This window comes from Ostrinia furnacalis, unplaced genomic scaffold (assembly GCF_004193835.3).
Source record: "Ostrinia furnacalis isolate ACB-3 unplaced genomic scaffold, ASM419383v2 OfSCF2039, whole genome shotgun sequence".
NCBI lineage: Eukaryota > Metazoa > Arthropoda > Insecta > Lepidoptera > Crambidae > Ostrinia > Ostrinia furnacalis.
The window spans coordinates 633,320-660,138 of NW_021132278.1; the positions used below are offsets into that span (position 1 = coordinate 633,320).

Genomic DNA, 26,819 nt, shown 5'->3' on the forward strand with positions numbered 1-26,819 from the left:
AGAATACGATTGTGACATATTTATTGGCGAATAAAGCATAAATATTAAATCTAGTTACAGTAACCAATAGGTTTATAAAAGCTTTGTCGTTTAATATGACGTCGTGGGTCATAAAAGCACTAAGCGTTTTATGGATTTTATGTTTAATAAATTTTTTAACAATGATTATGTATCTACAAGATATTTAACACAAATTACCTAGTTTTAAACGGTACTTTTTGTATTTTATTCATGATAATTATTTTATAGTATAAAATTTCCGTTGTTTGAAAAAGAACTTGTTAATTACACAAAGGCTTGAACTTTATTGTAATTCTCACGATCACGCCTGAACAAAATAATAAGTCAGCTTATTAATTGGGGTCATATTTCTATCATCGATGTTTACTTGTCAAAATTAAGACAGGTAAAATCTGGTTTTGAATTCTGGTCACATGACGCACTCTACTGGCTCTCCAATGTTAAAAAGTGGGACATACCCAAGTATGCAAGTGGGTACATTACAAGTACACTCGATATGATGATAGGAGCTGTGCTTGTGACTCTATGTATATAGTGATTTATAAGTTTATTTGCAAAATATATTACAAGCACCATGCGTTTGCTATGCCCATAATAAAAGCTCGAGTGTATTTAGTAGAGTCTAAAAATATAGTTTTTAGAATGTTCGTCTTTACGTTTACGCGTTTTCAAGAGAGTACGGAATCCTAACAAGATAAAAAAGATTACTGTTGCTTGTTTGGAAACGATTTCTACGCATACGAAGTCGAAGGCATTATTACTAGTACTATTATAATTATTACATACTCACAAGTACTCAGCAGGTTATGCAGGAGTTAGTATTTTTCCACCCTAAGCTACGTACCCGAATCACTTACACTTACATAGCTACGTAAATGAAAGTTTGATAAATTACAGGTATCTTTGAAAATATATTGAACCAGTTTTGGTATACAGTGTGAGTCACGTTAAAGTGTACATATGAAAATAGATAAAACTAGACCTATTTTTATCGACAAAAAAGAGGTCAAAATTTTTTTGAGATTTTTTTTTAATTTTTTATAGAATTTCTTTTCTTCCAATTACTTATTGTAAAGAAAACGTAATAACTTTTAAACTAAGCTGTATATCCTGATAAAATAAAAACCGTAATAATGCTAAATAACAGGCGATACTAAAAAAATACATAAAATACACAAAAAGGCCAACAAATAATAAAAAATGATACTTTTTGAAAAAAATCTGCTTTTAAATTCGTGTTTTTTTTGGTTATTTGATAAATTTCTCCAAAAAATGCCCCTATAACATGTGGTTTTTATTACTTTTTATTATTCTCTATCGTATTATCTTTGTAAAATCAAAAATCGCATGTCTCTATCCCTATCACAACATTTGCTATGATCGTTTGAACAAAGGCCTGCCACAACATTATTCTCCGCTACATGTAGAGACAATTTTAATTTTAACTAAAATGCTTATTTTACTTCGAAATCTTTTGTTTTTATTTGAAATCTAACTTGTCTTTATCAAAATCACAAATCTAGAGCCATTTTCAGTTTCGTTGTTAACGAAACGTTGAATGGCGCGCCCGGAAAGGCTTAGTTCAAACGATCATTGCAAACGTTGTGATAGGGATAGAGACATGCGATTTTTGGTTTTACGAAGGTAATACGATATAGAATAATACAAAGTAATAAAAACCACCGGTTATAGGGGCATTTTTTGGAGAAATTTATCAAATAACAAAAAAAACACGAATTTAAAAGCAGATTTTTTTCAAAAAGTATCATTTTTTATTATTTGTTGGCCTTTTTTGTGTATTTTATGTATTTTTTTAGTATTGCCTGTTATTAAGCATTATTACTGTTTTTATTTTATCAGGATATACCGCTTAGTTTAAAAGTTATTACGTTTTCTTTACAATAAGTAATTGGAAGAAAAAAAATTCTATAAAAAATTAAAAAAAAAACTCATAAAATTTTTGACCTCTTTTTTGTCGATAAAAATAGGTCTAGTTTCATCTATTTTCATATGTACACTTTAACGTGACTCACACTGTATATTGGCGGATATTATACCTAATTGTATGCTGGAAATTAACTGCTGGTTGCATTTAACCGGTTCTGCAAGTTTTAAAATTATACGACTGATTACCCACCCTCGAAAATATTTATCTTTATTGTAGAAGGATTCTTTCAGTGAAGGGATATGCGAAATTGTTTGGAAAATTCTAAGATAGTTGTGTGAGAATATTATGCCTTCAGGCAGTGTCTCAGGTATTCTACATCCATAATAAGCAAACTTACTGTTCAAGTTGTCATTTTATTTGCGCATACTGCCTTGAAAAGTTAAAGGTCAGTCAAAATGATGTAGTATCTTCCCAATTAAATTCTTGTATTTAGTAAAATTAATTTTAAAATATGCGAAAACGTATTACAGTTATTTTAAAATTATTTAATTTTACATTAAAATTATTATTCAATTTCAGAGAAGATTCTTTCAAAAATGTCTCTATCATGAACATTTATTGCGTTATTTACAAAAAGCTTCACTTACTTTTCCAGGCGATCTCCTAGTTTGTCAGAGAGGTGGTTGTCTTTAGGCTTGGTGAGGTCAGCATCGTACAGGTCTCGCTTGAACCCTCTCCAGAACGTCGGCATCATCCACACGAACCATGACCGCGACAGAAAATTCGCGCGCATGTAGTTGTTGGTTTTCTTTTCCCGCTCCTTCGGCGGAATCTTTTTCAGGTCGCTGGGATCCTTTCCACTAACCATTTTGTCAGTTTTTTTTTAATTACAAACAATAAACTATTAACAAAACTGTAACTGTCTATTTTAAACACTCAAATTAATTTAACAGATCAACATTTTTATTGTAATACTGTAACCACTGTCGAGGCGCAGTCGCCGTGCGGTGTTCGCGCGTGCGCTCACGAGCTATGTGCGAAGCAAACGCAAACTGTCGTCCTACTGAGTGCCGCGTGCTGCTGTTAGTTTATATGAAGCGACTAACAACACTGTGATGGTACTGTGGTCTTCTTCTCCGCTGCGTCTCATACCCCTTACAGCCTTGTTAATTAGACCATCTCTGCTAGTTCGGGTATTCACTAGTAGTAAATACCTATTACTAATCAATACTTCATATGCTATTGGCGTTAGTCATTTTGATAATGTTTTCGGCAGAGTACTAATTGACAAGTGACATGGAAGATTATCTAATTAAAAATCGATTACCACGATCGATTTTAGGTAGGTGGATTTAGATGGAGCGAAAGTTGAGTAGTTAAAGAAAAAATCAGAGAAAGAAATGGGTTAGTAATAAAAAGTAAACAATGAAATATTGATTCCTGTAAGATCCAATGAAATGCATTTAATCTTCATTAATAACTTTATCTCATTAAATAAATTAAAATGTATTTCTATTGTGTATCTACACTGGTGAACAATTGAAGGAAGCTCTCAGCTGTTACAATACCTTTACCTTTTTTGCTGAACAGGTTTGTTTGTTTTATTTTGGTTGATTTGTATCTAGGTATTTCTGTGTTATCTGACAAATTTAAAAACCTCTTCGCCATTATCGCATGTTTTTTCCTGTAGGTATATTAAAGCATATTAAATTGTTGTTAATTTCATGATTTTATGCAACTTTGGCCGCAACTTTAATTTTTTTCATGAACGGATCTACATTATGGAGGGTTAATTCGTCCAAGTTATGGAGGGATTACGCTCCCGGGAAATGCTCAGGTTAAAGTCTACTATAGGAATCCTAGTTATAAAGGCATTTTAGTTCCTTGTAACATAGATATTGCCCTAGAACTTGCCAACCTACACATTTTTACAGACCAAAGAGGGGAGCAAGCGGCCTTGTGGGTTACCTGGTGGTTAGCAATGTAGTAACCATCGCTTATTGACATCTAAAACACCAGAAGAATCGCCCATCCGTTTCTGTCCTTTCTTAGAAAGTTTGCAAAGAAATCACTTTGAACAATTGAATCAACCGAATTGTCCAAAAATAATTATGATTTTCGTCTTTAGAAAGCACGTTGGTCCATTTATACTAAGTCGTCAGATGCCAATGGCGCCAAAGTTGACATCAGGACTTATCAGGCGCCTAAAGAAGCAGTCAGAACATCAGAACTTATAAGTTACAACAACCCATACGATTGATGAAAAGGTAACCTGGCTCAGTCCGAGATAAGAAAGATACTGTCAAAGACCACTAATTTTTAGTCGTTATACAATTTAATTGGGCAGTACAAAGTTTAATATTATGTTCAACGCCGTATTTTTGAAGAATTTGGTTGTACAGTTGTTTTCCTTGAACTCTTTTGCAGTGAACGCGATCACGTGACCGCAAATATAACGAATAAAGTAAATAAAATCTTGAAGTGTCAATGTAGCTCAGCTAAAAACTTGTGTCAAGACTGGCCAGGACTGACAAAAACTTAAAATGGTCATTTACTTGAGAAATTGAGAATACTTAACTATAAACTTACTTTTTTATGAAACATCATAAGAATATTTTAAAATTATTGCAGGGACAACAATTGACCATTATTTGTGGTTAACATTTAGTTACCTACTTTACCACGAGTGTAATAAGTAGGATGAAGTCCTGATAATGTATTTTCAAGACGTTTCCAGATCCATATGAAGATGTAGCCCGCTACATTGTATGTCGGAGGATGATTGACGATGTAATAGGACGGTAGTACTTGCATTTTCCGGTGGCGTGTGATCTTGTGTGGTCATTGTAGTGTGCGGCGGGCGGAGGGGCCATCAGTCTGGTGCCACAATGCCGCACAATACCAACCAATACCAATTCTATATGTCTATTGACAGCCGCATGATGTCCGATCGTTTTGTAACGCGTCCCTCACTTCCTTCGACAGCTACCAACTTGTACTACAGTCTACGGCGTATCGGGGCACATATTTTTGCTGCAAAATGGATTCTATTAAAACCGTATGAGATGTCACAGTGCTTAGCTAGAAGTACGTCGTCACTATTTACTAAAATGTTTAATTTTTGCCTTTACACAATTTGGTTGGTGATTCAGATATTCACGATTGTAAATTGTTCTAAATTATGGCGATATCTCGTAACGGCTAAGATTGATAGAGTCATAATGATACAAATGGATTTAAAGGATAACTGGTAAATAATTATTGATGCAATTAGTTAACTCCTTCATCCAGACTAATTTAAAAGGTAAAATAAGTACGAGTAAAATACGATACGACCACAGCAGGGCAGGCACCTCACCCTCAATGAGTAATGACGCTTCTAAAAATAAATAAACCGGTTAAAAAGAAAAAAGTTGCAACAAAAGAGCCGATAACTGCAAAACATGTTAACCACCTAAACGATGTAATAAAAATGTTAATGATTCATAAATCATGTTAGTTCAGCCAAATGTGTGGTTGGTCATAACTCGCACTTAGAGGTAAACAAGATCGTCCGCGGGCCTTCGCGAATTGTTTGTTTGAGCAAGTGGGCGCTTTCTGTGCCCCCACGAGTGCTCTCGCGCGCTCCTCGGCCGCATTGACACAATCAATCCAACTGGAAAAAACCAGAGGCATCGTATACCTACTATCCTCAAATAACGGATCTTTGATTAACATCGCCCTCGATATACCTACTATCTGAATTATATTTGCAATTCAGTTGTTTTTGTTTTGTTTGTTACAGATTGATTGACACAAACTTCGCCCTCTGCGGGACATCAGCGCGAAACAAGTCTGGAAAGTTCGAGAAGGTCTGTGTTTATGATATTCATCAATATCCATGAACTCGGTCTTTGATAGGTAGGTATTTGTAGAATTAAATTGAGCAATGTACTACTTATTACGTTTTATAAATAACTTCGTTGACGTCAGCGTTAGCTTAAGTGGATTCCTAGAAATAAGAATCGTAAAGCTTTAGTTAGGGCTCAATAATAACTATTAAAGTTTCCATTTTATATTCATAATGTATTGCCATCTATGGAAATATTTCATACATCACCATATTATCTGTCGAATTTTTATCAAAATCTTCCTTTTTTGCTCTTCTAATCTGTTCTTAATGTGTTTGTGTTATTTCAATAATAACGTAAAAAAGAGAGGTTGGCGCCATTATAATTATCATTGCTATGGTAAGTAGCTATGGAGTAATTGGTTCAAGTGTTACTGCATCCTTCATGAGCTTTAATGTGATGTTTGCCAAGGTTGGCGTCGCAGATAAGGCACATTTTAATTTTAGCACGTTGGCATGGTGATTAGGAGAACTCAAATACTCGTACTACCTAAAGGGGCAAAGGTTATAATTATGATTAATATTTCTTTATTTTTCTCAAAATAACCAATCCTCCAGTAGAAATAGAAATTGGTCAAAATAATAATTATGGTTTTCCATCACAAAAAGGTATCACATACCCCAAGCACATACCTTATAAAAATTGGAATAAGTAACTTCTTTCTTCGAGTTCAAATCGTTCTCTACCTATCATAATAAACGCAGTAAGTTTATTTTCTAGGAAAATATTTTTCATATTTTGGACTATCAGAGTTAAAGGTCACCTTTTCCTGAGAAAATTGGTAACAGATTTAAATATATATTTCATGATTAACGACTAATTATTGCACACAGCTAGTGTACAGAACAGTTTAAAACGATATATCAAAGGCTTATTTCTGTTAAAGGTTCAAGCCACGATCTACAATAGCAGCAAAAAAGAAACGGACGCATGAATAGCTAGCTATTCCTCATTTCTATAAAAATAACCACAAGTAAGTAGTAGAGTCTACTCGTATGCCCATATAGTGCTAATCTACGGGGAGAGTAGTTTAAAATAGACCCTAGAGGTAAAATTATACTTATAAGCTCCAGAAAAGCTTGATATTAAAAGCTCTCGGTATCCTTAAGTATTTTAATCAGTACCTATTAACTGAATTCAAAGAACGAGAAGATGAGGCTACTTTTTAGGTCATGATTATTTTTAAATTATTTGACCTTAGTAAAGACTTCCACCTTTTTTCGAAGTTGGTGATAAAGCCACAAATGAAATGCGAAGATCAGTGGTCGAAAAACTATAAAATATTTAGGAAGAGATAGTAATTACTTTTATTTATAATATATACTATGTATCATAATATAGTGTGATAGATAAAATTTAAAATCCTTCAACTCTTAACGGGGATCGTTTTGCGCGCGGTTCCCCTAGCTAGTGTAGAGTAGATATTAATAGGTTGCTTTTTATCCCATGCCAGCGCGTTTTATGCGTGGATGCCATAAAAGTTCTTAGACTGGCTCCTCGGAGCCTGATTTAATAATAGCATCGTCTCCTACAATGGCTAAACTTGTAAGGTCCGGACCGTTAGCGGCGGCGGGCACCGGCGCCGGCGCAGCGCCCGCGGCTGTTATCTCTTTCACTTTTTATCTTCAGTTCATTGCATCTAGGTGCGTTTGCATTGCGACGGACCTCACTCGATGTACGCAGGTACTCGTGTGTACGCAGTTGATGTGTGCGTGAAGCGCGTGACCGGTGACATACATGTTTTTAGACCAATCAATTTGTTTGTGTGGGATTTGTTTTTGTACTAGCTGCTAAAACCTACTATCGCATTCGTTAAAAAATAGTTTAATATTAAGGTTAAATAATAATATAAGAAAGTTTTTGAGAACATGTTTTAAACAAAGAGCGGAGTTTCAGAGTGGATGGTTGCAACACCGTTTTTAAACGACTTAAAAAATGAGGAGGTTCTCATTTCGTTTGTATGTTTTTGTGTGATGAAAATGCAAGCGGAGCCGCGGCTTAAGATTAACTTTTCTCCGGATATTTTTGGATCTAGATAGAGAATGTAAGCTGTACCTATATAGCGTATCAAGTTTCCAATCTGGTGTGATGATGATTATTGAACACAGGTTTTACATGCGGATTGCAAAAATAAATGTCTAGCCAAACGATGTTGAAATTTGGCACGATTGCTGCGATTAAAATTGCAATCATTACTCAGCTAGTTACTCGTATCTCAGGAAACACTGGGCATGTACACTATTATATAAATTACCCAAACATAAAGATATACCCGTAGAAGTGGTGGTATAACTTTATAAATAGCTTTACCTCTAGCTAACCGGTGGAACGAGCTTGGCTCATGATGTGATATTCTTCGGTCTAGTTGTGCAACTTTCTTTAAATTCTGGAATGAACCCTAATTACAGCTCTACCGCGTTTTTCGAAATACTCGAGTCTAGAACTTATCCTTATTATTTTACATTTAATCCCTACTTTGCGCTTTGTCATTTCCAATTTTGGAGCTCTATATAAATTAAAAATTAGGAGACTGAAGTTTGGTATGTCGAAGAATTTAATACCGACTCCTTTTCACCTACAGTCTCCACTCTTCGTATTGTTTATGAAATAATGAATGGCAGTTCTACAAATTCTTGCAAGCCTGCAAGATCATTTTAAAAAGTCTTTTACGTCATTGTCAAAAAAATTGGAAAAAAATGCTTGTAAAATTTCAATGATTTGTATGTTCAATATTTTACACGATATTAAATTATTGTAATTTACAAGATTATGTTCTACTTTACTCTTTCGGGGAAAATTATATAAAAAGTGGTTCCGTGGGCACTTGAGCACTTATTATGGATCAGGTAAAATAATGTTATGTATTATTAAAATAATGTTGATCTAGCCCATAATCTCTTTATCCTACTGCACAATGACTAAGGGTTCGGTTATGTAACGGTTTTATCGTTCTAGGGTCGATGCCTAGATAGATGTATAGTAAAATAATATTCTGCATAAATAATGGGTTGTGTAGTAATAAACATTGAAGGCTTGAATTGTTTGAAAACAATACGATTCTTTGCTTCAGAAGGCTGAAGTCCAATAGAGTTTCGGCTTTAGGCCGTAACCGTTAATAAAGTAACTCAGCTCAATTTGTCATTTATCTATTGGTATTGGGTGCCTGGTAGTAACTCACACGAGGAAGAAGGCAAGAATGCTTATACGAATATACCACTGAGAAAGCAGAGGAAAATAAACCTTCAGGGCTTAGCCTGCTTCCAGCTGAGGTGGATAGGTTATACGTTACCATATTATATATTCATTCTGGATTAATTGACTGGTGGCAGTTAACTAAACGCCAATTTGACCGTATTTGAACCCTATTGTAAAAAAAGGCTCCTAAGCTAATGAATTCAGAAATGCCGCTTTAAACTGCACATAAATGAGAGTAGATACTTGCTAGTAAATCAAATCAAAACCTATTGGGTAGATACTTCCCGTTAACCTAGAAGCTTGAAATTTGGCAAGTCACAAGATCTCGCAGCAAAGACAAAGGAATTTTTTGGATGTAGTAGAGATAGAGTGAGGATACAGAACCATGAGCTGGCGAATCCGACTAGCTTACTTTATTGATTGATAATATTTAATCTATGTCCATATTATTATTTTCGTGTTCAATACTCATTTATTTCTTTTCTTTTTGCTTTAAATATTGTCAACTTTACTACACTATCAATAGTGGCTAGTTTTGCTTAACTTCACCGCTTGCATAACTGGTCTATAATCCCGCCTGGAGGTTAGATTTTATTGTATGACTGTGATTAATTTATGCCATTGTTTTATAGATTCATAAACAAACTCTGAACGATGCTACTTCGTCTGGGGTCAGACAGCAGACGTCTATGGGCACTCTTATAATGTGGAATATAACGAAAGCTGTCGAAGCGAATCCTAACATTGATTTAAAGGTTGGTGTATGATATCATTTTTATTCGTACAGAAGATTTTATAGAGTCATGATGATAGATAAATAAATTAGGTCTCATGACCATGACCATAACATTAATAAATAGTCTAAGGAAAGTTTATAAGATAGGCCATACGTACATACTCGTAGTAATTCTGATAAACGCTGCAAAATTGATTTAAAACAAGCAAATATGACGTCAATGAACGTCATTTTTGAATTATATTAATAAACCTACATATTTTTCCAATAATGCACGACAGTTAACCGCAATTGCTGCATTTATAGAGTTCCTATATCAAACGATGGATCTTAAATAATGAAATGACGGGGTTATTTATCGCTGTAACGATTCATTTGTGCGGCATAGTTTTACAATACCTAGGTATTATCGATGTATATCTGCACGCGAGTAGCGCTTGCAATCAGGACTTATTGTTTTATATTGATTTTAATAGTTGTACAACGATGGTTTTTCATTTTATTTGTTACAATCGAGTTTAATGGTCGAACAAAAATACCTATGTGTGTCATTGTCGTTTTAGCACGAGAACCGTTTACTTTTAACAGCTGTATTTCAGAGGTATTCTTCAAAACGTTTTTAATATTGGTTTTTGCCGTTTCTTTCTCAAAACGATAACCAGATGGCTTGCTTTATCAGGTACTAGCTGACCCGGCGAACTTTGTTCCGCCTTAATGGCAATAAATAAGCACACTTTTTTTAATTTCGAACGGGATAAAAAGTATCCTATGTCCTTCTCCTGGCTCTAAACTACCTCCCGGACAATTTTCAGCTAAATCGGTTCAGCCGTTCTTGAGTTATAAGCGAAGTAACTAACACGACTTTCTTTTATATACAGGGTGTTACTTTGCATTCTTGCCATATTTACAGAGGTTACTATATTACTGATACTGAACACAAATCCGTAAAAAAATAATGACCGAAAAAATTTTTTTTTAATCTTGAGTATTTTATTTTATCGACAATCTGTTAAACACACCACTAATTATCGTAACGCATGCACATCACTTGTTGGCGATGGCGATGGAGACTTTTTTACTTTTTATTGTATTTTTAAATATCTATTGCAATTATTGTCTTTAAAATGTCTTGTAAAAAACTGAGAAATCCATCAAACACAAATCACGTTATAAATAATACAAAAATGACTGAAGTCTATTCAAACAACGAATAATTTAATCAAAATGGTGCTTGGAGTGTCTGCAAGACGTCTTAGACGAAATGCTTGATGACGTACCCTTAGCGTTACACCAAATGCTCTACTACCAGCAGGATGGTGCTCCCCCACAATAAGGACGTCAAGTGCGCGAATAATACGTTTGGTGAACAGTGGATTGGACGAGGGGTCCAGTAGCTTGGCCACCACGATCCTCGGACCTGACACCAATGGATTTTTGGAGTGACTTGAAACGACTGGTATGCGCAGAAGAGATAAACAGTGTAAACGCGTTACATGAAAGGATTGTTTTAGTGAAACTGTGATACAAAACGTTTATGTGTTGCGAAAACTAAAGCGAAAAACCTACGCTTCGCCGTGCTAGACTGTGCCTTCATCAGAACGGAGGACACTTTGAACACTTGCTTCGCAGTACGTAAACTTTGTAAGTAGGAACTTATGAATAAATAATTAATTGTGAATAAGGTGATTTCATTTCATACTTAATTTATTAATTTGTAAAAATAGGGTACAATGTTGTAAATTAATTGAAACCCTATTAATTATTACGTATTTTTGACGGTCCTAAGCCCGTAAAGTAGAAAGGAAAATCTGAAATCAACTGAAGAGTATTTTAAAATAGTTATTATGACTGGATAAAAAGGCTGGTACCCAAAGCCATAAAATTAAGAACTAGGCCACGCCCACTAGGTTTATTCCACTTGCACCTGTAGAACGTGCGAGACAAAATTGGTTTATTCCAATTTGTACTGAAAAACCAAATTTACTAAAATCTTAGTGTACTTTCTTTATGGGAGTCTCTTGTTTATCTTAAATAATAGGTATTGTTACCTACTTTTATCTCTGTGAATATGGCAAGAATGCAAAGTAACACGGTGTATATAGATGGTGTGAAATAGACGATTTGGACAGTGGGCTTCCTATACTGATCCCCCGGAAACCAAATAGAGTCATGACATAGTCTTACACAAATATTAATCAAGTTTTGAGAATATTATTGGAGGAAACTTTTAAACTAAGAACCCTGAAAATAGCTTTTATATTTTTCACGTCACAAAATTACGACAGTGATTTTCTGTAGGAAAATTCCACCACTTTCTTACTAATAAAACTTGAAATTAACTGTGGGAATATTCACTACTTTACATTCTGTAAATCCTGTAACTCTATGTCTTATTCCTGTGTGTATCATCCCTAATAAACGCAGACGGCGATAAAAGCAACGCAGGAGCGTCTGGCCCACGACGCGGGGAACGCACTTTCGGCCCAGAGCTCGGAGCAGCAGTACCTGGCGTGCGCGCTGCTGGCATGGCAACAGCTCGGCCACAGCGACGTCGACAGCTTGTATCAGTACGTCCATCTTTGGAACACTTTTTATGAGCAATCCTGTCTGTACTCAGCATAATCTATGTATCATTAGCTCTAGGGTCAATTAAGTAGGTACATGTATAGTTTAAATATATTCAATGGTATGGTATTATACTAATAACAATAATAGATTAGCAACATAGATTAAATCTTTTGAGGATCTTCGTAATAATTAGTATTGTGATTTGAAAAACTCGTAGAAGTAAAGTCCGAAAAATCCATAGAAGTAAAGTCCGTAAAATTTTTAAAGGCTCCGTGCTAAATTTTTTTTTTAAATTATAAAGCTATCTTGTTTCCGATTACCTACCTGTATCTAGTTTATTGCCAATTTTCGACGACCCTTATTTATGTTTTTTTTCAACCTTTTAAGGCATTCTCCAAAAATTTCCACTTCGATACTAGATCGAGGCTTTTGGCCAAAGGAATTCCTTTACTATGATTATTTCTATTTGAATACATATAGCAATAATGAAAGTTTGAAACGGTACATCTTTTAATATTTTTATACTTATTTACTTATAGATGACGATAACTTTGTGAAATCACGTGTTTGTACGATGCGGTAAATTACAGCTCATCTCTGGTATGAATTAAATATTGTTTTAACAAGTAATTGTTTTTTTTTCTCTCTCGTGGTTTATATTGCGCCTGTGACAAGTTTGTAGCGAGGCTATAAAACGGTAATAATTGCCTATTAAACGGACTTGATAAACTGAATCACTTGTGTACGACCTGCGCACTGAATGGCGATGTAATCGGAAGTATGTTGAATACTCGATTCTAATAATTTCATTTGCGGTAATGCAGGTCTAATGCTATAATTACATGCAAATATCCTCAACACTCGTATATGCGGGTCCAGTGTTCAAAGTTTCTAATTAACTTGAAAAGTGAGGACAGGAATTATTAGACTTTTCTAATTATACCTAGCATTCATATTAATGATGATTGATGTGTGTCAATGTCATTTTCAGGTTCGTGGAATCGAAGCGCAAGGAATCTCCTGAAAAGATGTGCGTGGAGAAAATGAATCAGACACGAAAGCCAGAGCTCTGTCCGGGGAGTTTTATTAGTTATGAGGATTCTAAGTTCTCGAAGGGAGTTGGTTCGAGTAGTTTCGAGTCGGCATCGCTCATGGGACCCGTGGTGAAGCTGCCGGTGGAAACGAAGATCGTGATGCGCCTGGACAACAATGCTTGCTCGCGTCCCGCGCGTAGGAAACCACCTGACAAGGATTTAAAGAACAAAATCGATGCTGTGAGTACCTAGAGTTATGTTCATATTAAGGGTTTTAGAGAAAATATTTTCCATTGTTGTGAGCCTTACCTAATTCATATGTATAAAGTTCTAAACTTAAGAGCAACAATTCTGGTATCGCTACCGAAAGGGTACTAACGTATTATTATCATTTATCTTACCTAAGGGATTCTGGAAAACTAATTATCTCCATCATAGTAATGGAAAATTTCTCAGATCGATATTCATTGTTTTACAATAGAAATGTGTGTATTACCTAATTATGCCCACTGTGTGCGGGAAACTGTCTGTATAAATTAATCTCAAAGGTCATTCATTCACTCCCTGTCTAAACTCGAAATCTCGAAAAGTACTTGACCTATGAAGTTTGGCAGTGAGGTACTTACTTAGTTAATAGTTAAGAATCAAAAGACGTAGGTAATCAAAATAAGAACGGGTTTTGCGACAGGACAGAGAGGAGGATCTAAAGGCTATCATCAGTTTGTACGAAAGTTGAGATCTAGAGATTGTGATTAAAACATACTTGTTTGTCTCCTATAGTTTAGAAATCATATCTGTTGCTGAGAGCAGAATGATCGAAACGAAGCCTACAAAAACGAAGTGGCCATTTTCCTAACTCTTTGATACAACCCACATTTAACTATTTCAATCCCCATTGTCTCCAGGCTTGCTGCATGGAATCAGCGTGCATGGAGAAGCTAACTCAGCTCGACAAAGCGACGACGGAGCTGCGTCTACGTGCCGAACGCCTGGCCAGGCGGGAAGCCGAGAGGGTCGAGCTGCTGGAGCGAGCAGAGGCTGCCTGGAAGGACCTGGAGCTTGGCTACCAGCGGCGGCTGGCCCTCGCTGAGGAGAAGGAGGAGGACATGACTAAACATGTTAGCGTTTGATTTCCTATTAATAACTAACCTGGCCCAGCGGGAAGTCGAGAGGGTTGAGTTGCTGGAGCGTGCAGAAGCGGCTTAGAAGGACCTGGAGGTTAGCTACCAGCGTCGGCTGGGCCTCACTGAAGAGAAGGAAGAGGACATAACCAAACATGTAAGCGTTTGATTTCCTATTAATAACTAACCTGGTCTGGAGGGAAGCCGAGAGGGTCGAGTTACTGGAGCGAGCGGAGGCGGCTTGGAAGGCTTTTATCAATTTACTATGGATGGACTAATCCGATCCAAAACAACCGAAAATAAAATAAAAAGTGCACGAAGTGTTCACGAAGGCATAGAGACCCATGCGACACCAAGAGGAAAATGTCATAGTCGGGTGACTATGACATTTTCCTCTTGGTGTCGCATGCTTGGACAGTGTAAGCCCAAAAACTTACATAATTTTTCATTTCATAATGAAGCGAAACTCATCGATGCACAAAATGTATTTAGATTAGATACCTACATTGTTGGGAGATTAATTCATGAACATAAATGAACGACAAGTTATTTTTACTGACGCATAATTTAGTAGTTAATTTCGAGAATGTGGTTATGTTTGTGTGTAAAGCCTGGTCCGTGAGCACGTAGAATTTTGTCCAATGACCCCAAGCTACCCATCCTTATCGCTTGCGCGTAATTATATTGCTGTCGCGACTGTGCGACGCGCGCCCGCAGTGAGTGTGCGAGCGCGACAGCAACATAATTATGCGCGAGCGATAAGGTTGGGTAGCTTGGGGTCATTGGACAAAATTCTACGTGCTCACGGACCAGGCTTTAGTTTTTTTATTTAACCGTGACATTGCAACTCAATAGTTTGACCCTATTCAATTCATTGTTTAAGCGATTGTTTAAAGAGTAATAATAATCACGTTAAAACTGGTAATACCTAAAATTCAATAATGGTTATGCATATTGTCAGGAATGTATGAACTATTATTTTCACGCATTAAAAAAATATAATTATAGATTTCAGCCAATAAACTAGCAATCGAATAGTTTTAAAATTTTACAGATGAAGAAGCTAATTGAAGAACGAAACGGATACAAGAACGCTTGCACATCACTAGCGCAACAGTTGCGTGAGCGCGGCGAGATCGCAGAGAAAGAGCGCGCGCGGCTCACAGAAGTTGAGAAGGAGCTGTGCGAGAACGCCTGCATGCGGCTGCGCGTCAGCGAGGAGGCTGCCAGGCTGGACGCGGCGCTAGCTGAGCAACAGTGCAAGGCGGCGCAGGTGGATAGGGATTATCAGGTGGGTAGATGTACATTACTAGCGCAACAGTTGCGCGAGCGCGGCGAGATCGCCGAGAAGGAGTGCGCGCGGCTCACAGAAGTTGAGAAGGAGTTGTGCGAGAACGCCTGCATGCGGCTGCGCGTCAGCGAGGAGGCTGCCAGCCTGGATGCGGCGCTAGCTGAGCAACAGTGCAAGGCGGCGCAAGTGGATAGGGATTATCAGGTGGGTAGATGCATATCACTAGCACAACAGTTGCTCAAGCAGTACGAGATCACTGAAAAGGAGCGCGCGCGGCTCACAGAAGTTGAGAAGGAGTTGTGCGAGAACGCCTGCATGCGGCTGCGCGTCAGCGAGGAGGCTGCCAGGCTGGACGCGGCGCTAGCTGAGCAACAGTGCAAGGCGGCGCAGGTGGATAGGGATTATCAGGTGGGTAGATGTACATCATTAACGCAACAGTTGCGCGAGCGAGGCGAGATCGCTGAGAACGAGATGTCTACAAGGCTTGATGCGGATCGAGGGATTATCAGGTGAGGAAAATGATATTTGGATAGTGAGAACCTTTTTTTACTGCTATTTGCATTCCCGTGCGGAATAATATCGTGCCACGGAGACATAGATAGTTCTAATCAGATTTACGGCCACTGAATTTGTTAAAGAAAGATCCAGACTAGGAGCAATAAAGAAGGCTTCATAGATGTGTAGGGACTATCAGATTAGGCAAATATTATTTGGGTCGGCGAACCTTTATTGACTGGAAGACGTGCCCAAACATTTATGAGCAAGACAGTTACATGTGATTAACTGAACCGTTTGTTTGCTTTAACCAACATCACGAAATTTTGACTCAAAGCTTATCTTTAAAAGCTCGACGCTATAAAAACAAAATTAACTGGTTGAAGTAATAGCAAGAGTAATGAAATTTTTAAATGAATAACTTCACTTTAGTTCAAAGAAGAGCAAACTCGCCGCAAAGTGCAGGCGATGGAAAGCGAGCTGGAGTCAGTTCGCGCGCTCACGTGCGAAGCCGAGCGCGCGATGCACGCGGAGCTCAGTGCCCTACGGCAACAGGTCACAAAGGTCTCCCACCAGCTTCTGGAAGAAGACGCCGAAATTGGGCAGATCAAAGAAGAAGTGAGTAAAGTTCCATTTTTATTTTTACATATCCGTTATGTTTTTTTTTTATTTTTTTTTATGCATAACAAGGCAGGTATTTGGCCACAATCGCACCTGTTGTTAAGTGGGATGCAGTCTAGGATGGTACATATCTGCCCTGTAAGTGCTTATTCACTCTCGCCTTCACACTCTCCGAAGTGTAGCCTGTAGAAAACCGATAGGGATGCTACCTTACGGCGATGGTCAAGTTCCTGGAGCGCCGCTTCAACAAGGGTAGGGCTGTCGATAAGTCTTCTGGCTCGCCTTTCCACCGAATCCAAAGCAGCCAAATGTTTCTTGGCAGAGCCGTCCCAGAGGTGGCAGCAGTATTCCATGCAAGGTCGGATCTGTTCTTTATAAAGCTGCAGCCTTTGCTTCTTGGAGAAGTTATTGTTGTTAAATATCCGTTTTAAAATGACGATGAATGTTCTACATCTTTAGATAAAATAATTCGTGCTACTAAGTACATAAATGCTATAATTAAATTACAGTACATAATATAAGAAGTAGTCTGGCCGTAATTTTGAATTTCCTTGTCAGGAACAAAGATAATTCAAATTCAAATTTTTAACTAGTGTTACCAAGCGCGGATCTCCGTATGACCGACCACAGTATAATAATGTACCACTTAATTGAAGGCCGAAACACACGCAGCTGGTTTTGCTACTAAAAATCACACAGGGTTTTTGTGTTACTTTTTTTACGAGAGTTATAAATAAATAATTTTACAATATTTGCGCAGTAATTTTAACGGAGTCAGTAGGTATGTATTCTGTAATTTTGTGTCGGTTTTTTGTCTCTTAATCATTATTTGGATTACAAAATCATGTTTTATTTATCATACACTTTACTATAACGTTCCTACTAAGCATTACTTGTATTAAAGTAGTGAATAGTTGTAAAACGTTACATCATCCTAGCGTACCTATAATTATCCTTATTTTGTTTTCATTTAGTATGTAAAATCTTCCTGAAAAATAAAAAATGTAGCGCCTTAAATTGTTTACTGTTGCATACCCAGATCCTAGGCGTTAAAAAATTTTAAGTTGTCTTCTTTTCACAAATAAGGGCTCTTTTTATGCGTTTTCACATCTCTGTGTACAGATGAAATAATAATATTTATTAAACGACAATTCAAGACGAATCGTATTATGCGTTAAAATATGCATAAAGAAAACGTGCTTCTTTTTGTTAGGATTGACGTAAAATGGCAAGGGATGACGAATCGTATTTTTCATCAAAATATGTATGTTAACATGCCTCACGTTGGGCACGGATTTAAAATAGCACAGGATGACCAATCGTATTAAGCTTTAAAATATGTATATGGAAAATGCCTTAAATTAGAAAAGTATGAAGCAGTTCTTACAGGCTTATGTGTGCAATCGCACCAGGCTCAGCTTTAATTGTGTAAATAACAGCAGTATTGTAAGCAATAATCAAGTCAATCAAGATGTTAATCATTGTTTCATTACAATATTATATTTTAATTAGTTATTTATTTCAACCTTTATTATGGCGTAGTAGCACGGTTATTAGTATGAGCATTACATGCCCACAAAACAATATTTTTAAAATTCTTTTCTGTCCGAATGTTCTGGTGGTCACCCTATTTTGTCACTCTATATTATCTATATCTACTAATACTAGCTGACCCGGCGCACTCTGTTCCGCCTTAAAGGCAATAAATAAGCCATCGCAATTTTTCCTTATTTGCTCACCGTTTACCTACCCTGGACTACAACAAACATTTTATAACCAAAATCAGCTCAATCGGTCCAGCCGTTCTCGAGTTTTAATCAGACTAACGAACAGCAATTCATTTTATTTTTATCTATACAGGGTGTTACTTTGCATTCTTGCCATATTTACAGATGTAACTATATTACTGATACTGAACACAAATCCGTTAAAAAATAATGCCCGAAAATTTAGATTTTTAATTTTGAATATTTTATTTTATCGACAATCTGTTAAACACATCACTAACTATCGTAACGCATGCACATCACTTGTTAGCGACGGCGATGGAGACTTTTTTACTTTTTATTGTATTTTTAAATAGGTCTATTGCAATTTATTTGTCTTTAAAATGTCTTTTTGACACTTTTGTAAAAAACTGAGAAATCTATCAATCACAAATCACGTTATAAATAATACAAAAATGACTGAAGTGTATTCAAACAACGAATAATTTAATCAAAATGGTGCTTGGAGTGTCTGCAAGACGTCTTAAACGAAATGCTTGATGACGTACCCTTAGCGTTACACTCAGAATACAGAACAAACCAGAAGGAGTGTTCGATAACATTTCTACGCGGCAACTTGTGTCCAAAATACTTCCCCTCCCACGCCCCTCTACCCCCTTTAGTGTTACTAGCGCCCTGTGACACCCCCATTTTTGGGGTAAAATTATGTAATTTTTTAAAGAGATGTTAAACAAGTAAAAAATAAGTAAGTTAAATAAGTACACACGGCCAGTGTTAACTATCCATTTCCGTTTTTGCTCTCGATCTTATCAAATGGTGATTCTTTGCGATAGAACGAGACGACATGACTGGCCTATGGCTATATAGATAGTACCTACCTATGAATTTAATTTTTACTCCGAAGTAACTAAGTGTAGATGATTATTTATTTCTATTAAATAGTGTAATATACTACATGTAGGTATAATAATATGTTATTTAAAAGTCAATTACAAAAGACGAATATAAATTTTAGAATGCCAAGTAAAACAAAAAGGAAACTTAAGGTTCTTTATTATGTAAACATATCGACAACAAAACATTTGTTTACGGCGCAGTAGTGCTTTTAGTTTAACTTTTCTTGGAGTCAAAAACAGAATCCAAATCAAAAAAATCACCAATACTTGCGTTTGAATTTGATTGCGAGGCAACTCTGGCTGTGTATCCTGAAAGATAATCAAAGTATGTAAGCAATAATTAATTACTTAAAATTATTATTAAATATACAAATATTGCTGCTGCTGATCTGTTGATACCAATGCCTTACTTTTAAATAAATGGGAAAGTATGAAATTCACGATAGTAGTTTATTATCTCCTCATTATTAGGGAGTAATATTATAAATTAATTCAATATATTGAAATCAAATCAAAATCAAAAATATTTACTCAGTTTAGACCACAAGTGGCACTTATAATTTAAATAATCAGGTTGTCATGTCATGGATGAAATTACACAAAACTAATTAAAACAAAAAGGATGGGGAAAATATTCCATTATTCTGTGGTAACGCTAACAAAATTAACGCGTGAATTTTTTTATAGACAAATGTAATTCAATATAAAAAAGTAGGGTAAAATATTCCGTTGACCTGCGGCAACACTTACAAAATACAACCATGATTTTTTTTGAAAATTATTATTTTATTAAAATGAATAGGAAATGTGCTACTTACGGATAAAACATGATCCCATGCACTTTCTTCGTAATTCCAGTAGCATTCTTACATGTTGGAACGGCACAAGACGGCATAATTTAATTATAAAGTGTCAATCTGACGGATATGTAAAAAAGAGCTTCCTCGTTGTGGATAAAAAAAAAAAAAAATGCGCGCGCCGGCCATTGACTAATTGCTCGAAAGGCAAATTAGTGCGATTTGGAGTAATTTATATGAATACACATTTACGGTTTCTGGTTTGTTCCGTATTCTGAGGCGTTACACCAAATGCTCTACTACCAGCAGGATGGTGCTCCCCCACAATAAGGACGTCAAGTGCGCAAATAATACGTTTGGTGAACAGTGGATTGGACGAGGGGGTCCAGTAGCTTGGCCACCACGATCCTCGGACCTAACACCAATGGACTATTATTTTTGGAGTGACTTGAAACGACCTGGTATGCGCAGAAGAGATAAAAAGTGTTAACGTGTTACGTGAACGGATTGTTTCAGCGAAACTGTGAGACAAAACGTTTATGTGTTGCGAAAACTAAAGCGATATACCTACGCTTCGCCGTGCTAGACTTTGCCTTCATCAGAACGGAGGACACTTCGAACACTTGCTTCGCAGTACGTAAACTTTGTAAGTAGGAACTCATAAATAAATAATTAATTGTGAATAAGGTGATTTCATTTCATAAGTATGAAATTTATTAATTTGTAAAAATAGGGAACAATGTTATAAATTAATTAAAAGCCTAATAACTATTACGTATTTTTGACGGTCCTAAGCCCGTAAAGTAGAAACTGAGAGTAGAAAGGAAAATCTAAAATCAACTGAAGAGTATTTTAAAATAATTATTATGACTGGATAAAAAGGCTGGTACCCAGAGCCATAAAACGTCACAGATTAATAAGAACTAGGCCACGCCCACTAGGTTTATTCCACTTGCACCTGTAGAAAGTGCGAGACAAAATTGGTTTATTCCAATTTGTACTGCAAAATCAAATTTACTAAAAACTCAGTGTACTTTCTTTATGGGAGTCTCTTGTTTATCTTAAATAATAGGTATTGTTCCCTACTTTTATCTCTGTGAATATGGCAAGAATGCAAAGTAACACGGTGTAAAAGTGTAACATATATAAAAGAAAGTCGTGTTAGTTACTCCACTTATAACTCAAGAACGGCTGAACCGATTTAGCTGAAAATTGTCAGGGAGGTAGTTTAGAGCCAGGAGAAGGACATAGGATACTTTTTATCCCGTTCGAAATTAAAAAAAAATCTGCTTATTGCCATTAAGGCGGAACAAAGTTCGCCGGGTCAGCTAGTAGATTATAAATGCGAAAGTAACTATGTCTGTTTGTCTGTCTGTCTCGCTTTCACGCCTAAACCACTGAACCGATTTTGATGAAAGTTGGCATAGATGTAGTTTGAGTTCCGAGAAAGGACATAGGATAGTCTTTATCCCGGTTTTTGAAACAGGGACGCCGCGATAAAGTTTTTCTGTGACAGACAAAATTCCACGCGGGCGAAGCCGCGGGCGGAAAGCTAGTAATTAATATAGTATACGTATAATTAATACTTAATCTATAGATGGATCTACTACGGCAAGAAAAGCTAGAAATGGTGGAAGACCTAGACGGCTGCAAAGTCCTGTGCGATGGCAAAATCCAGGGGAAAATGGACGACCTGAAGAAGAAGAGAGACCAGCTGAATGAACTTAAGGACCAAGTGATGGAGTGCCAGTGCAAAATGCCAGTAGACGCCTCAGTGGAGGCAAAGAGAACCCCCTCCCTGGCGGCATTGTGCAAATGCAGTCCTGAAGATAAGTTCTTGGTATGTTGTTGGATTTGGAAAATGAATTTAGTAAATTCGTTTAAAAATTCTCTAATAATGTAAGCGTTGAATAGTTGTTGAACTGCATAACCCCGTTTAAAACGGACCGCTTAAATGTACCATTAAACTAAAATATAGTTAGTGGTCTTCGTGACTACAATACGAACTGTCTGAAAGTCTATGCAGGTCCTTAATCCATACGGGACATTCCATCTCTCTTTCTTACCACTGCAACTTCTACTTGTATAGTCAGGAAATCTATAGTTTGGCTGCCAATGAAATTCCCCTTCAATTTTAGGAAGACTTCGAAGTATGTATTATCAAATTCTCTACCCTTCATTTTCAGGATTCATGTTCATGCACGTCCCTGCGCACCACTCTCCTGTCGAACTTGTTGGCGGACTTGTTCGGCGGCCTGCAGTCCGAACTAGGAGGCTGCACGTCGGAGATGCCGTGCCAGCTGCTAAAGTGTCTGGAAGACAGGCACAACTGGGACAAATCTTCAATCATCAAGACTAACCTCCGGAATTATTTCTCTCAGCTGCTGATCGGAGAGTTGGATATTGCTATTGCTACGTCTATCGAGAAATACCACGCAAGGGTAAGTGGCAAGAAGGAAAAAGTAGAGAAAAGATAGTGGAAGCAAGGTCTAGTTTTGCATCGTTTATAGCAAAAAGAGTTAATAGTACTATAAAAAAAGTAGATACATATCTTTTGACTCTGCATCTTTTTTACCCGATTACGCCAGAATGAGGTTTATACCTATCTGAAAAGTTTATTGCCTTTTTTGTTGTTATTTATTGGGAGGGAAGTTACAAGACATGGTAAATAGAATATGTCTAGTAATAAACATTTTCTTCGTTCGTTTTCTACATTGGTGTCTTTTAAACCGCAGTGGGTAGGAGCATCTTGTGCGGACGCAGCACGAATCATACCAGACCGAGGTGGTCCAGAAACTGAAGGCTGGCAAGAGCGAGCTCTCGAACGGCGAGCTCAAAAGCTCGCGTGCAAGCTCGCCGAGCAACTGTTCCAGGAGCGAGCAGAGCAACTCACGGCTAAAGCAAAGGAGATTGTTCGGACCGGTCCACCGCCCTGCGAATGTAGACCACGACCAGGTAAATTTGATTTTAGCCTGGAATATATTTGCAAACTAATGGAGTAACTTTCTATGGTGTGTTTTGTATTGTACCAACTTTTAAAAAAACGCTTGGGTGGTCTCCCACGAGATCTTAAAATAACGTTTATTTAGCGAGTTGAATAATATATTCCTTCATTTTAATATTCCTTAGTTGCTATTTTGTTTAAGACAAAGAGTGCTTGAAAGTATTAAACCTAAGAATGAATAAAGAAGTAGAATAAGACAGGTACCAAACATCTATTTTTATAAATACTCAATCTGATAAACAACATGCAATTATTCTGTAAATATACCGGAAGTCGGAACTGTCACTGAAAAGATAATTATTTTCTGGTGTGCACACGCAAATATTGTTGAGCTAATTGTACTGGAAAATAAAGTTGGTTTATAAAAAATAGAGTAGGAAATGTTACAGGAATTACTTAAACCTTGTGTATTGTCTTATGCGGCGTGCTGAAGTGGTAAAAATTCCTTGGTTTTCTACAGTATCTTCTGATTCCGACTATGAAGTTCAAATCGGGGTCTATCTAACCACAAAGTTTAAAGTAACGCATCTTTTCTCCGTAGCTGCGGTGTACCCTTGTCTGGTGAAGTCTCCAACTATCAATCCTGCGCCGACTGCGAACAGTGGGGCTGCGTCACCCGGGTACTGGCGCCGCACGCATCAGGACGTCACACAGCTCAAGATCCAGCTCGAAGATCTTAAAAAGGTTACAAAATAATTCCTAGAGTAAGGCGCACTGCACACTGGTAATGGAATAGAACGCATAAATCCTCACATGTATTTTAGACTAAGAGCTAGTGAACGCCAGACCTACGTCATTTTATAAAAGCTGAAAGTTTGTCAGCGTATGCTCCCAATATCCCAACTAATATTATAAATGCGAAAGTAACTCTGTCTGTCTGTCTGTCTGTTACGCTTTCCCGCTTAAACCTCGCAACCGATTTTGATGAAATTTGGCATAGAGATAGTTTGAGTCCCGGGAAAGAACATAGGATAGTTTTTATCCCGGTTTTTGAAACAGGGACGCGCGCGATAAAGTTTTTCTGTGACAGACAAAATTCCACGCGGGCGAAGCCGCGGGCGGAAAGCTAGTAGGATATAATGTTGGTGAATTATGAAGTTTGGGTCGTGGTGGCTTTGGGAGCTACCCTAAAAAAACTGTCTGGCAAGGAGTTGGAACTGTCAAAACTGTCTGGCTGTTGGGGAAAATACTTCTAATTATTGTCCAAATATTATACATAAAAATCAGATTTAATGGTATAACGTTAGTAGAATTACAGTCTATTGAATATACAGAAAAATCCACCGTAAAAGTTACACTTACGTNAGCTCGATAAATAAACTATCCAACACAAAAGGTTTTTTTTTAATCGGACCATTAGTTCCTGAGATTAATGCGTATATTCAGTAGGTCTGAGAATAGGACGTTAACAATTTCCACCCCTGCAAAAAAACATTTGCTGGGTCAGCTAGTAATTCTAATAAATTGGTAAGAGATAAGGATGCTGTCATCATAATAGTAGGCCAAATAAGGGGTTATATCCCTGTCACTCTGTGCCGGACAATAGAATTATGCCCGCGGCATCTCCCAACTGACCTAAGTCAAATAAGTGAAGATCGCTTTCAGAATGAACTCAACCCGAAATTTAGCCCGTCAAAAATAATTGAATGCTGGGTTGCACCATCTTACTTTAACTTTGACAAACGTCAAAAATCTGACTAACTCCGTACAAAATGCACCGGTTATCGTCATAGTTACCGTTAAAGTTAGATGTTGCAACTCAGCCTAAGCTATTAAATTACAGATCAAGCCTTTAAGTGTGTTATTTTGATGTAAGTACTCGTATAAATAGTAATACTGTAAGGTTTCCGTTCAGTAGTTTTTGCATTCACATCCATACATCCTTACACGCAATATAATGTTAGTAGGATTCCCTCAAGGAACGGGCTAGCAAAGAGTTAATACACATGCTTAAAAATGACATGCTTATTAGCATGCTTAAAACAGGCGTGCTCGAACAAGTCGAAATGTGCATGCTTCGTTTCAGCCAAATGACGTCCACTGCTGGACAAAGGCCTCCCCCAAGGTTTTCCACAATGAACGGTCCTGCGCTGCCCGCATCCAGGCTCTTCCCGCGACCTTTACCAGATCGTCGGTCCACCTAGTAGGAGGCCTGCCCACGCTACGTTTTCCAGCCCGTGGTCGCCACTCGAGAACTTTCCTGCCCCAACGGCCATCGTCTCTACGAGCTATGTGCCCCGCCCACTGCCACTTGATTTTAGCAATTCTGCGAGCTATGTCGGTTACTTTGGTTCTCCTACGGATCTCCTCATTTCTGATTCGATCACGCAGGGAAACTCCGAGCATAGCCCGCTCCATCGCCCTTTGGGTGACCTTGAGCCTTCTTATGAGGCCCATAGTAAGCGACCACGTTTCGGATCCATATGTCAACACTGGCAACACACACTGCTCGAAGACTTTCGTCTTGAGACACTGCGGTATTTCGGACATGAGTATATGGCGAAGCTTCCCGAACGCTGCCCATCCGAGTTGGATTCGACGATTGACCTCTTTCTCGAAGTTGGACCTACCTAACTGGACTGTTTGTCCCAGGTATACATAATTGTCGACAACTTCGAGTGTAGAGTCTCCAACCTTCAGAGGAGTGGGTGCAACACGGACATTAGACATGATTTTTGTCTTGTCCATGTTCATTCTGAGGCCCACTTGTTGAGAGGCTCTACTGAGGCCATCGAGCATTGTGCCTAGATCCTCCAAGGTCTCAGCCATGACTACGATATCGTCCGCGAATCGAAGGTGGGTGATGTACTCGCCGTTGATATTTATGCCAAATCCGTTCCAGTCCAGAAGCTTGAAGACATCTTCCAGGGCGGTGGTAAACAGTTTTGGAGATATGACGTCTCCCTGTCTTACCCCTCGCTGCAACTGGATAGGTTTCGAATCCCGATCCTGGAGGCGGACCGACATTGTGGCGTTTTTGTACAAATCCCTCAACACTTCGATATATCGATAGTCAATTTGGCACCTTTGGAGAGACTGTAGCACTGCCCAGGTCTCGACCGAATCGAAGGCTTTCTCATAATCCACAAACGCCAGGCAAAGTGGTTGATTATACTCCTCGGTCTTCTGTATAATCTGCCTTAGCGTATGTATGTGGTCTATGGTACTAAAGCCTTTTCGGAAACCGGCTTGTTCGGGAGGCTGGAAGTCGTCGAGCCTGCGAGCGAGACGATTCGTAATGACTCTTGAAAACAGCTTGTAGACATGGCTCAGAAGTGAGATGGGTCTATAATTCTTCAATAAGGTTTTGTCACCTTTTTTGAAGAAGAGTACCACCACACTTCTGTGCCATGTCGTAGGCGTTTTCCCTTCGAGGATGACGGAATTGAACAGCTTCTGAAGAGCCCTCAGTACCGGCGTTCCGCCTGCCTTCAAAAGCTCAGCCGTGATTCCATCATCACCCGGTGCCTTGTTGTTCTTCAGCTGTTTGAGAGCCATTCTAATCTCGTACAGACTGACGTCCGGGATATCTTCG

General features: G+C 37.8%; 2 protein-coding genes across 2 annotated transcripts in view; one reads left to right on the forward strand and one right to left on the reverse strand.

The window, feature by feature from the left end:
• The window catches only part of LOC114354289 (multidrug resistance-associated protein 4), a 39,884-nt gene extending 36,918 nt beyond the window's left edge, over nt 1–2,966 (reverse strand). The window contains exon 1 of the mRNA XM_028306588.1: nt 2,557–2,966. Coding sequence (XP_028162389.1) covers nt 2,557–2,777 — 221 coding nt within the window. The 5' untranslated portion in view covers nt 2,778–2,966. The remainder of the gene's footprint in view (nt 1–2,556) is intronic.
• Nucleotides 2,967–8,536: 5,570 nt separating this feature from the next.
• Nucleotides 8,537–23,980, forward strand: LOC114354309 (uncharacterized). Its single transcript, XM_028306621.1, has 11 exons — nt 8,537–8,645; nt 9,627–9,749; nt 12,155–12,297; nt 13,290–13,572; nt 14,238–14,450; nt 15,508–15,744; nt 16,672–16,866; nt 21,878–22,120; nt 22,467–22,721; nt 23,016–23,235; nt 23,826–23,980. The coding sequence occupies exons 1-11, from the start codon at nt 8,637–8,639 to the stop codon at nt 23,978–23,980; spliced, it is 2,076 nt and encodes a 691-aa protein (XP_028162422.1). The 5' UTR covers nt 8,537–8,636.
• The last annotated feature ends 2,839 nt before the right edge of the window (nt 23,981–26,819 follow it).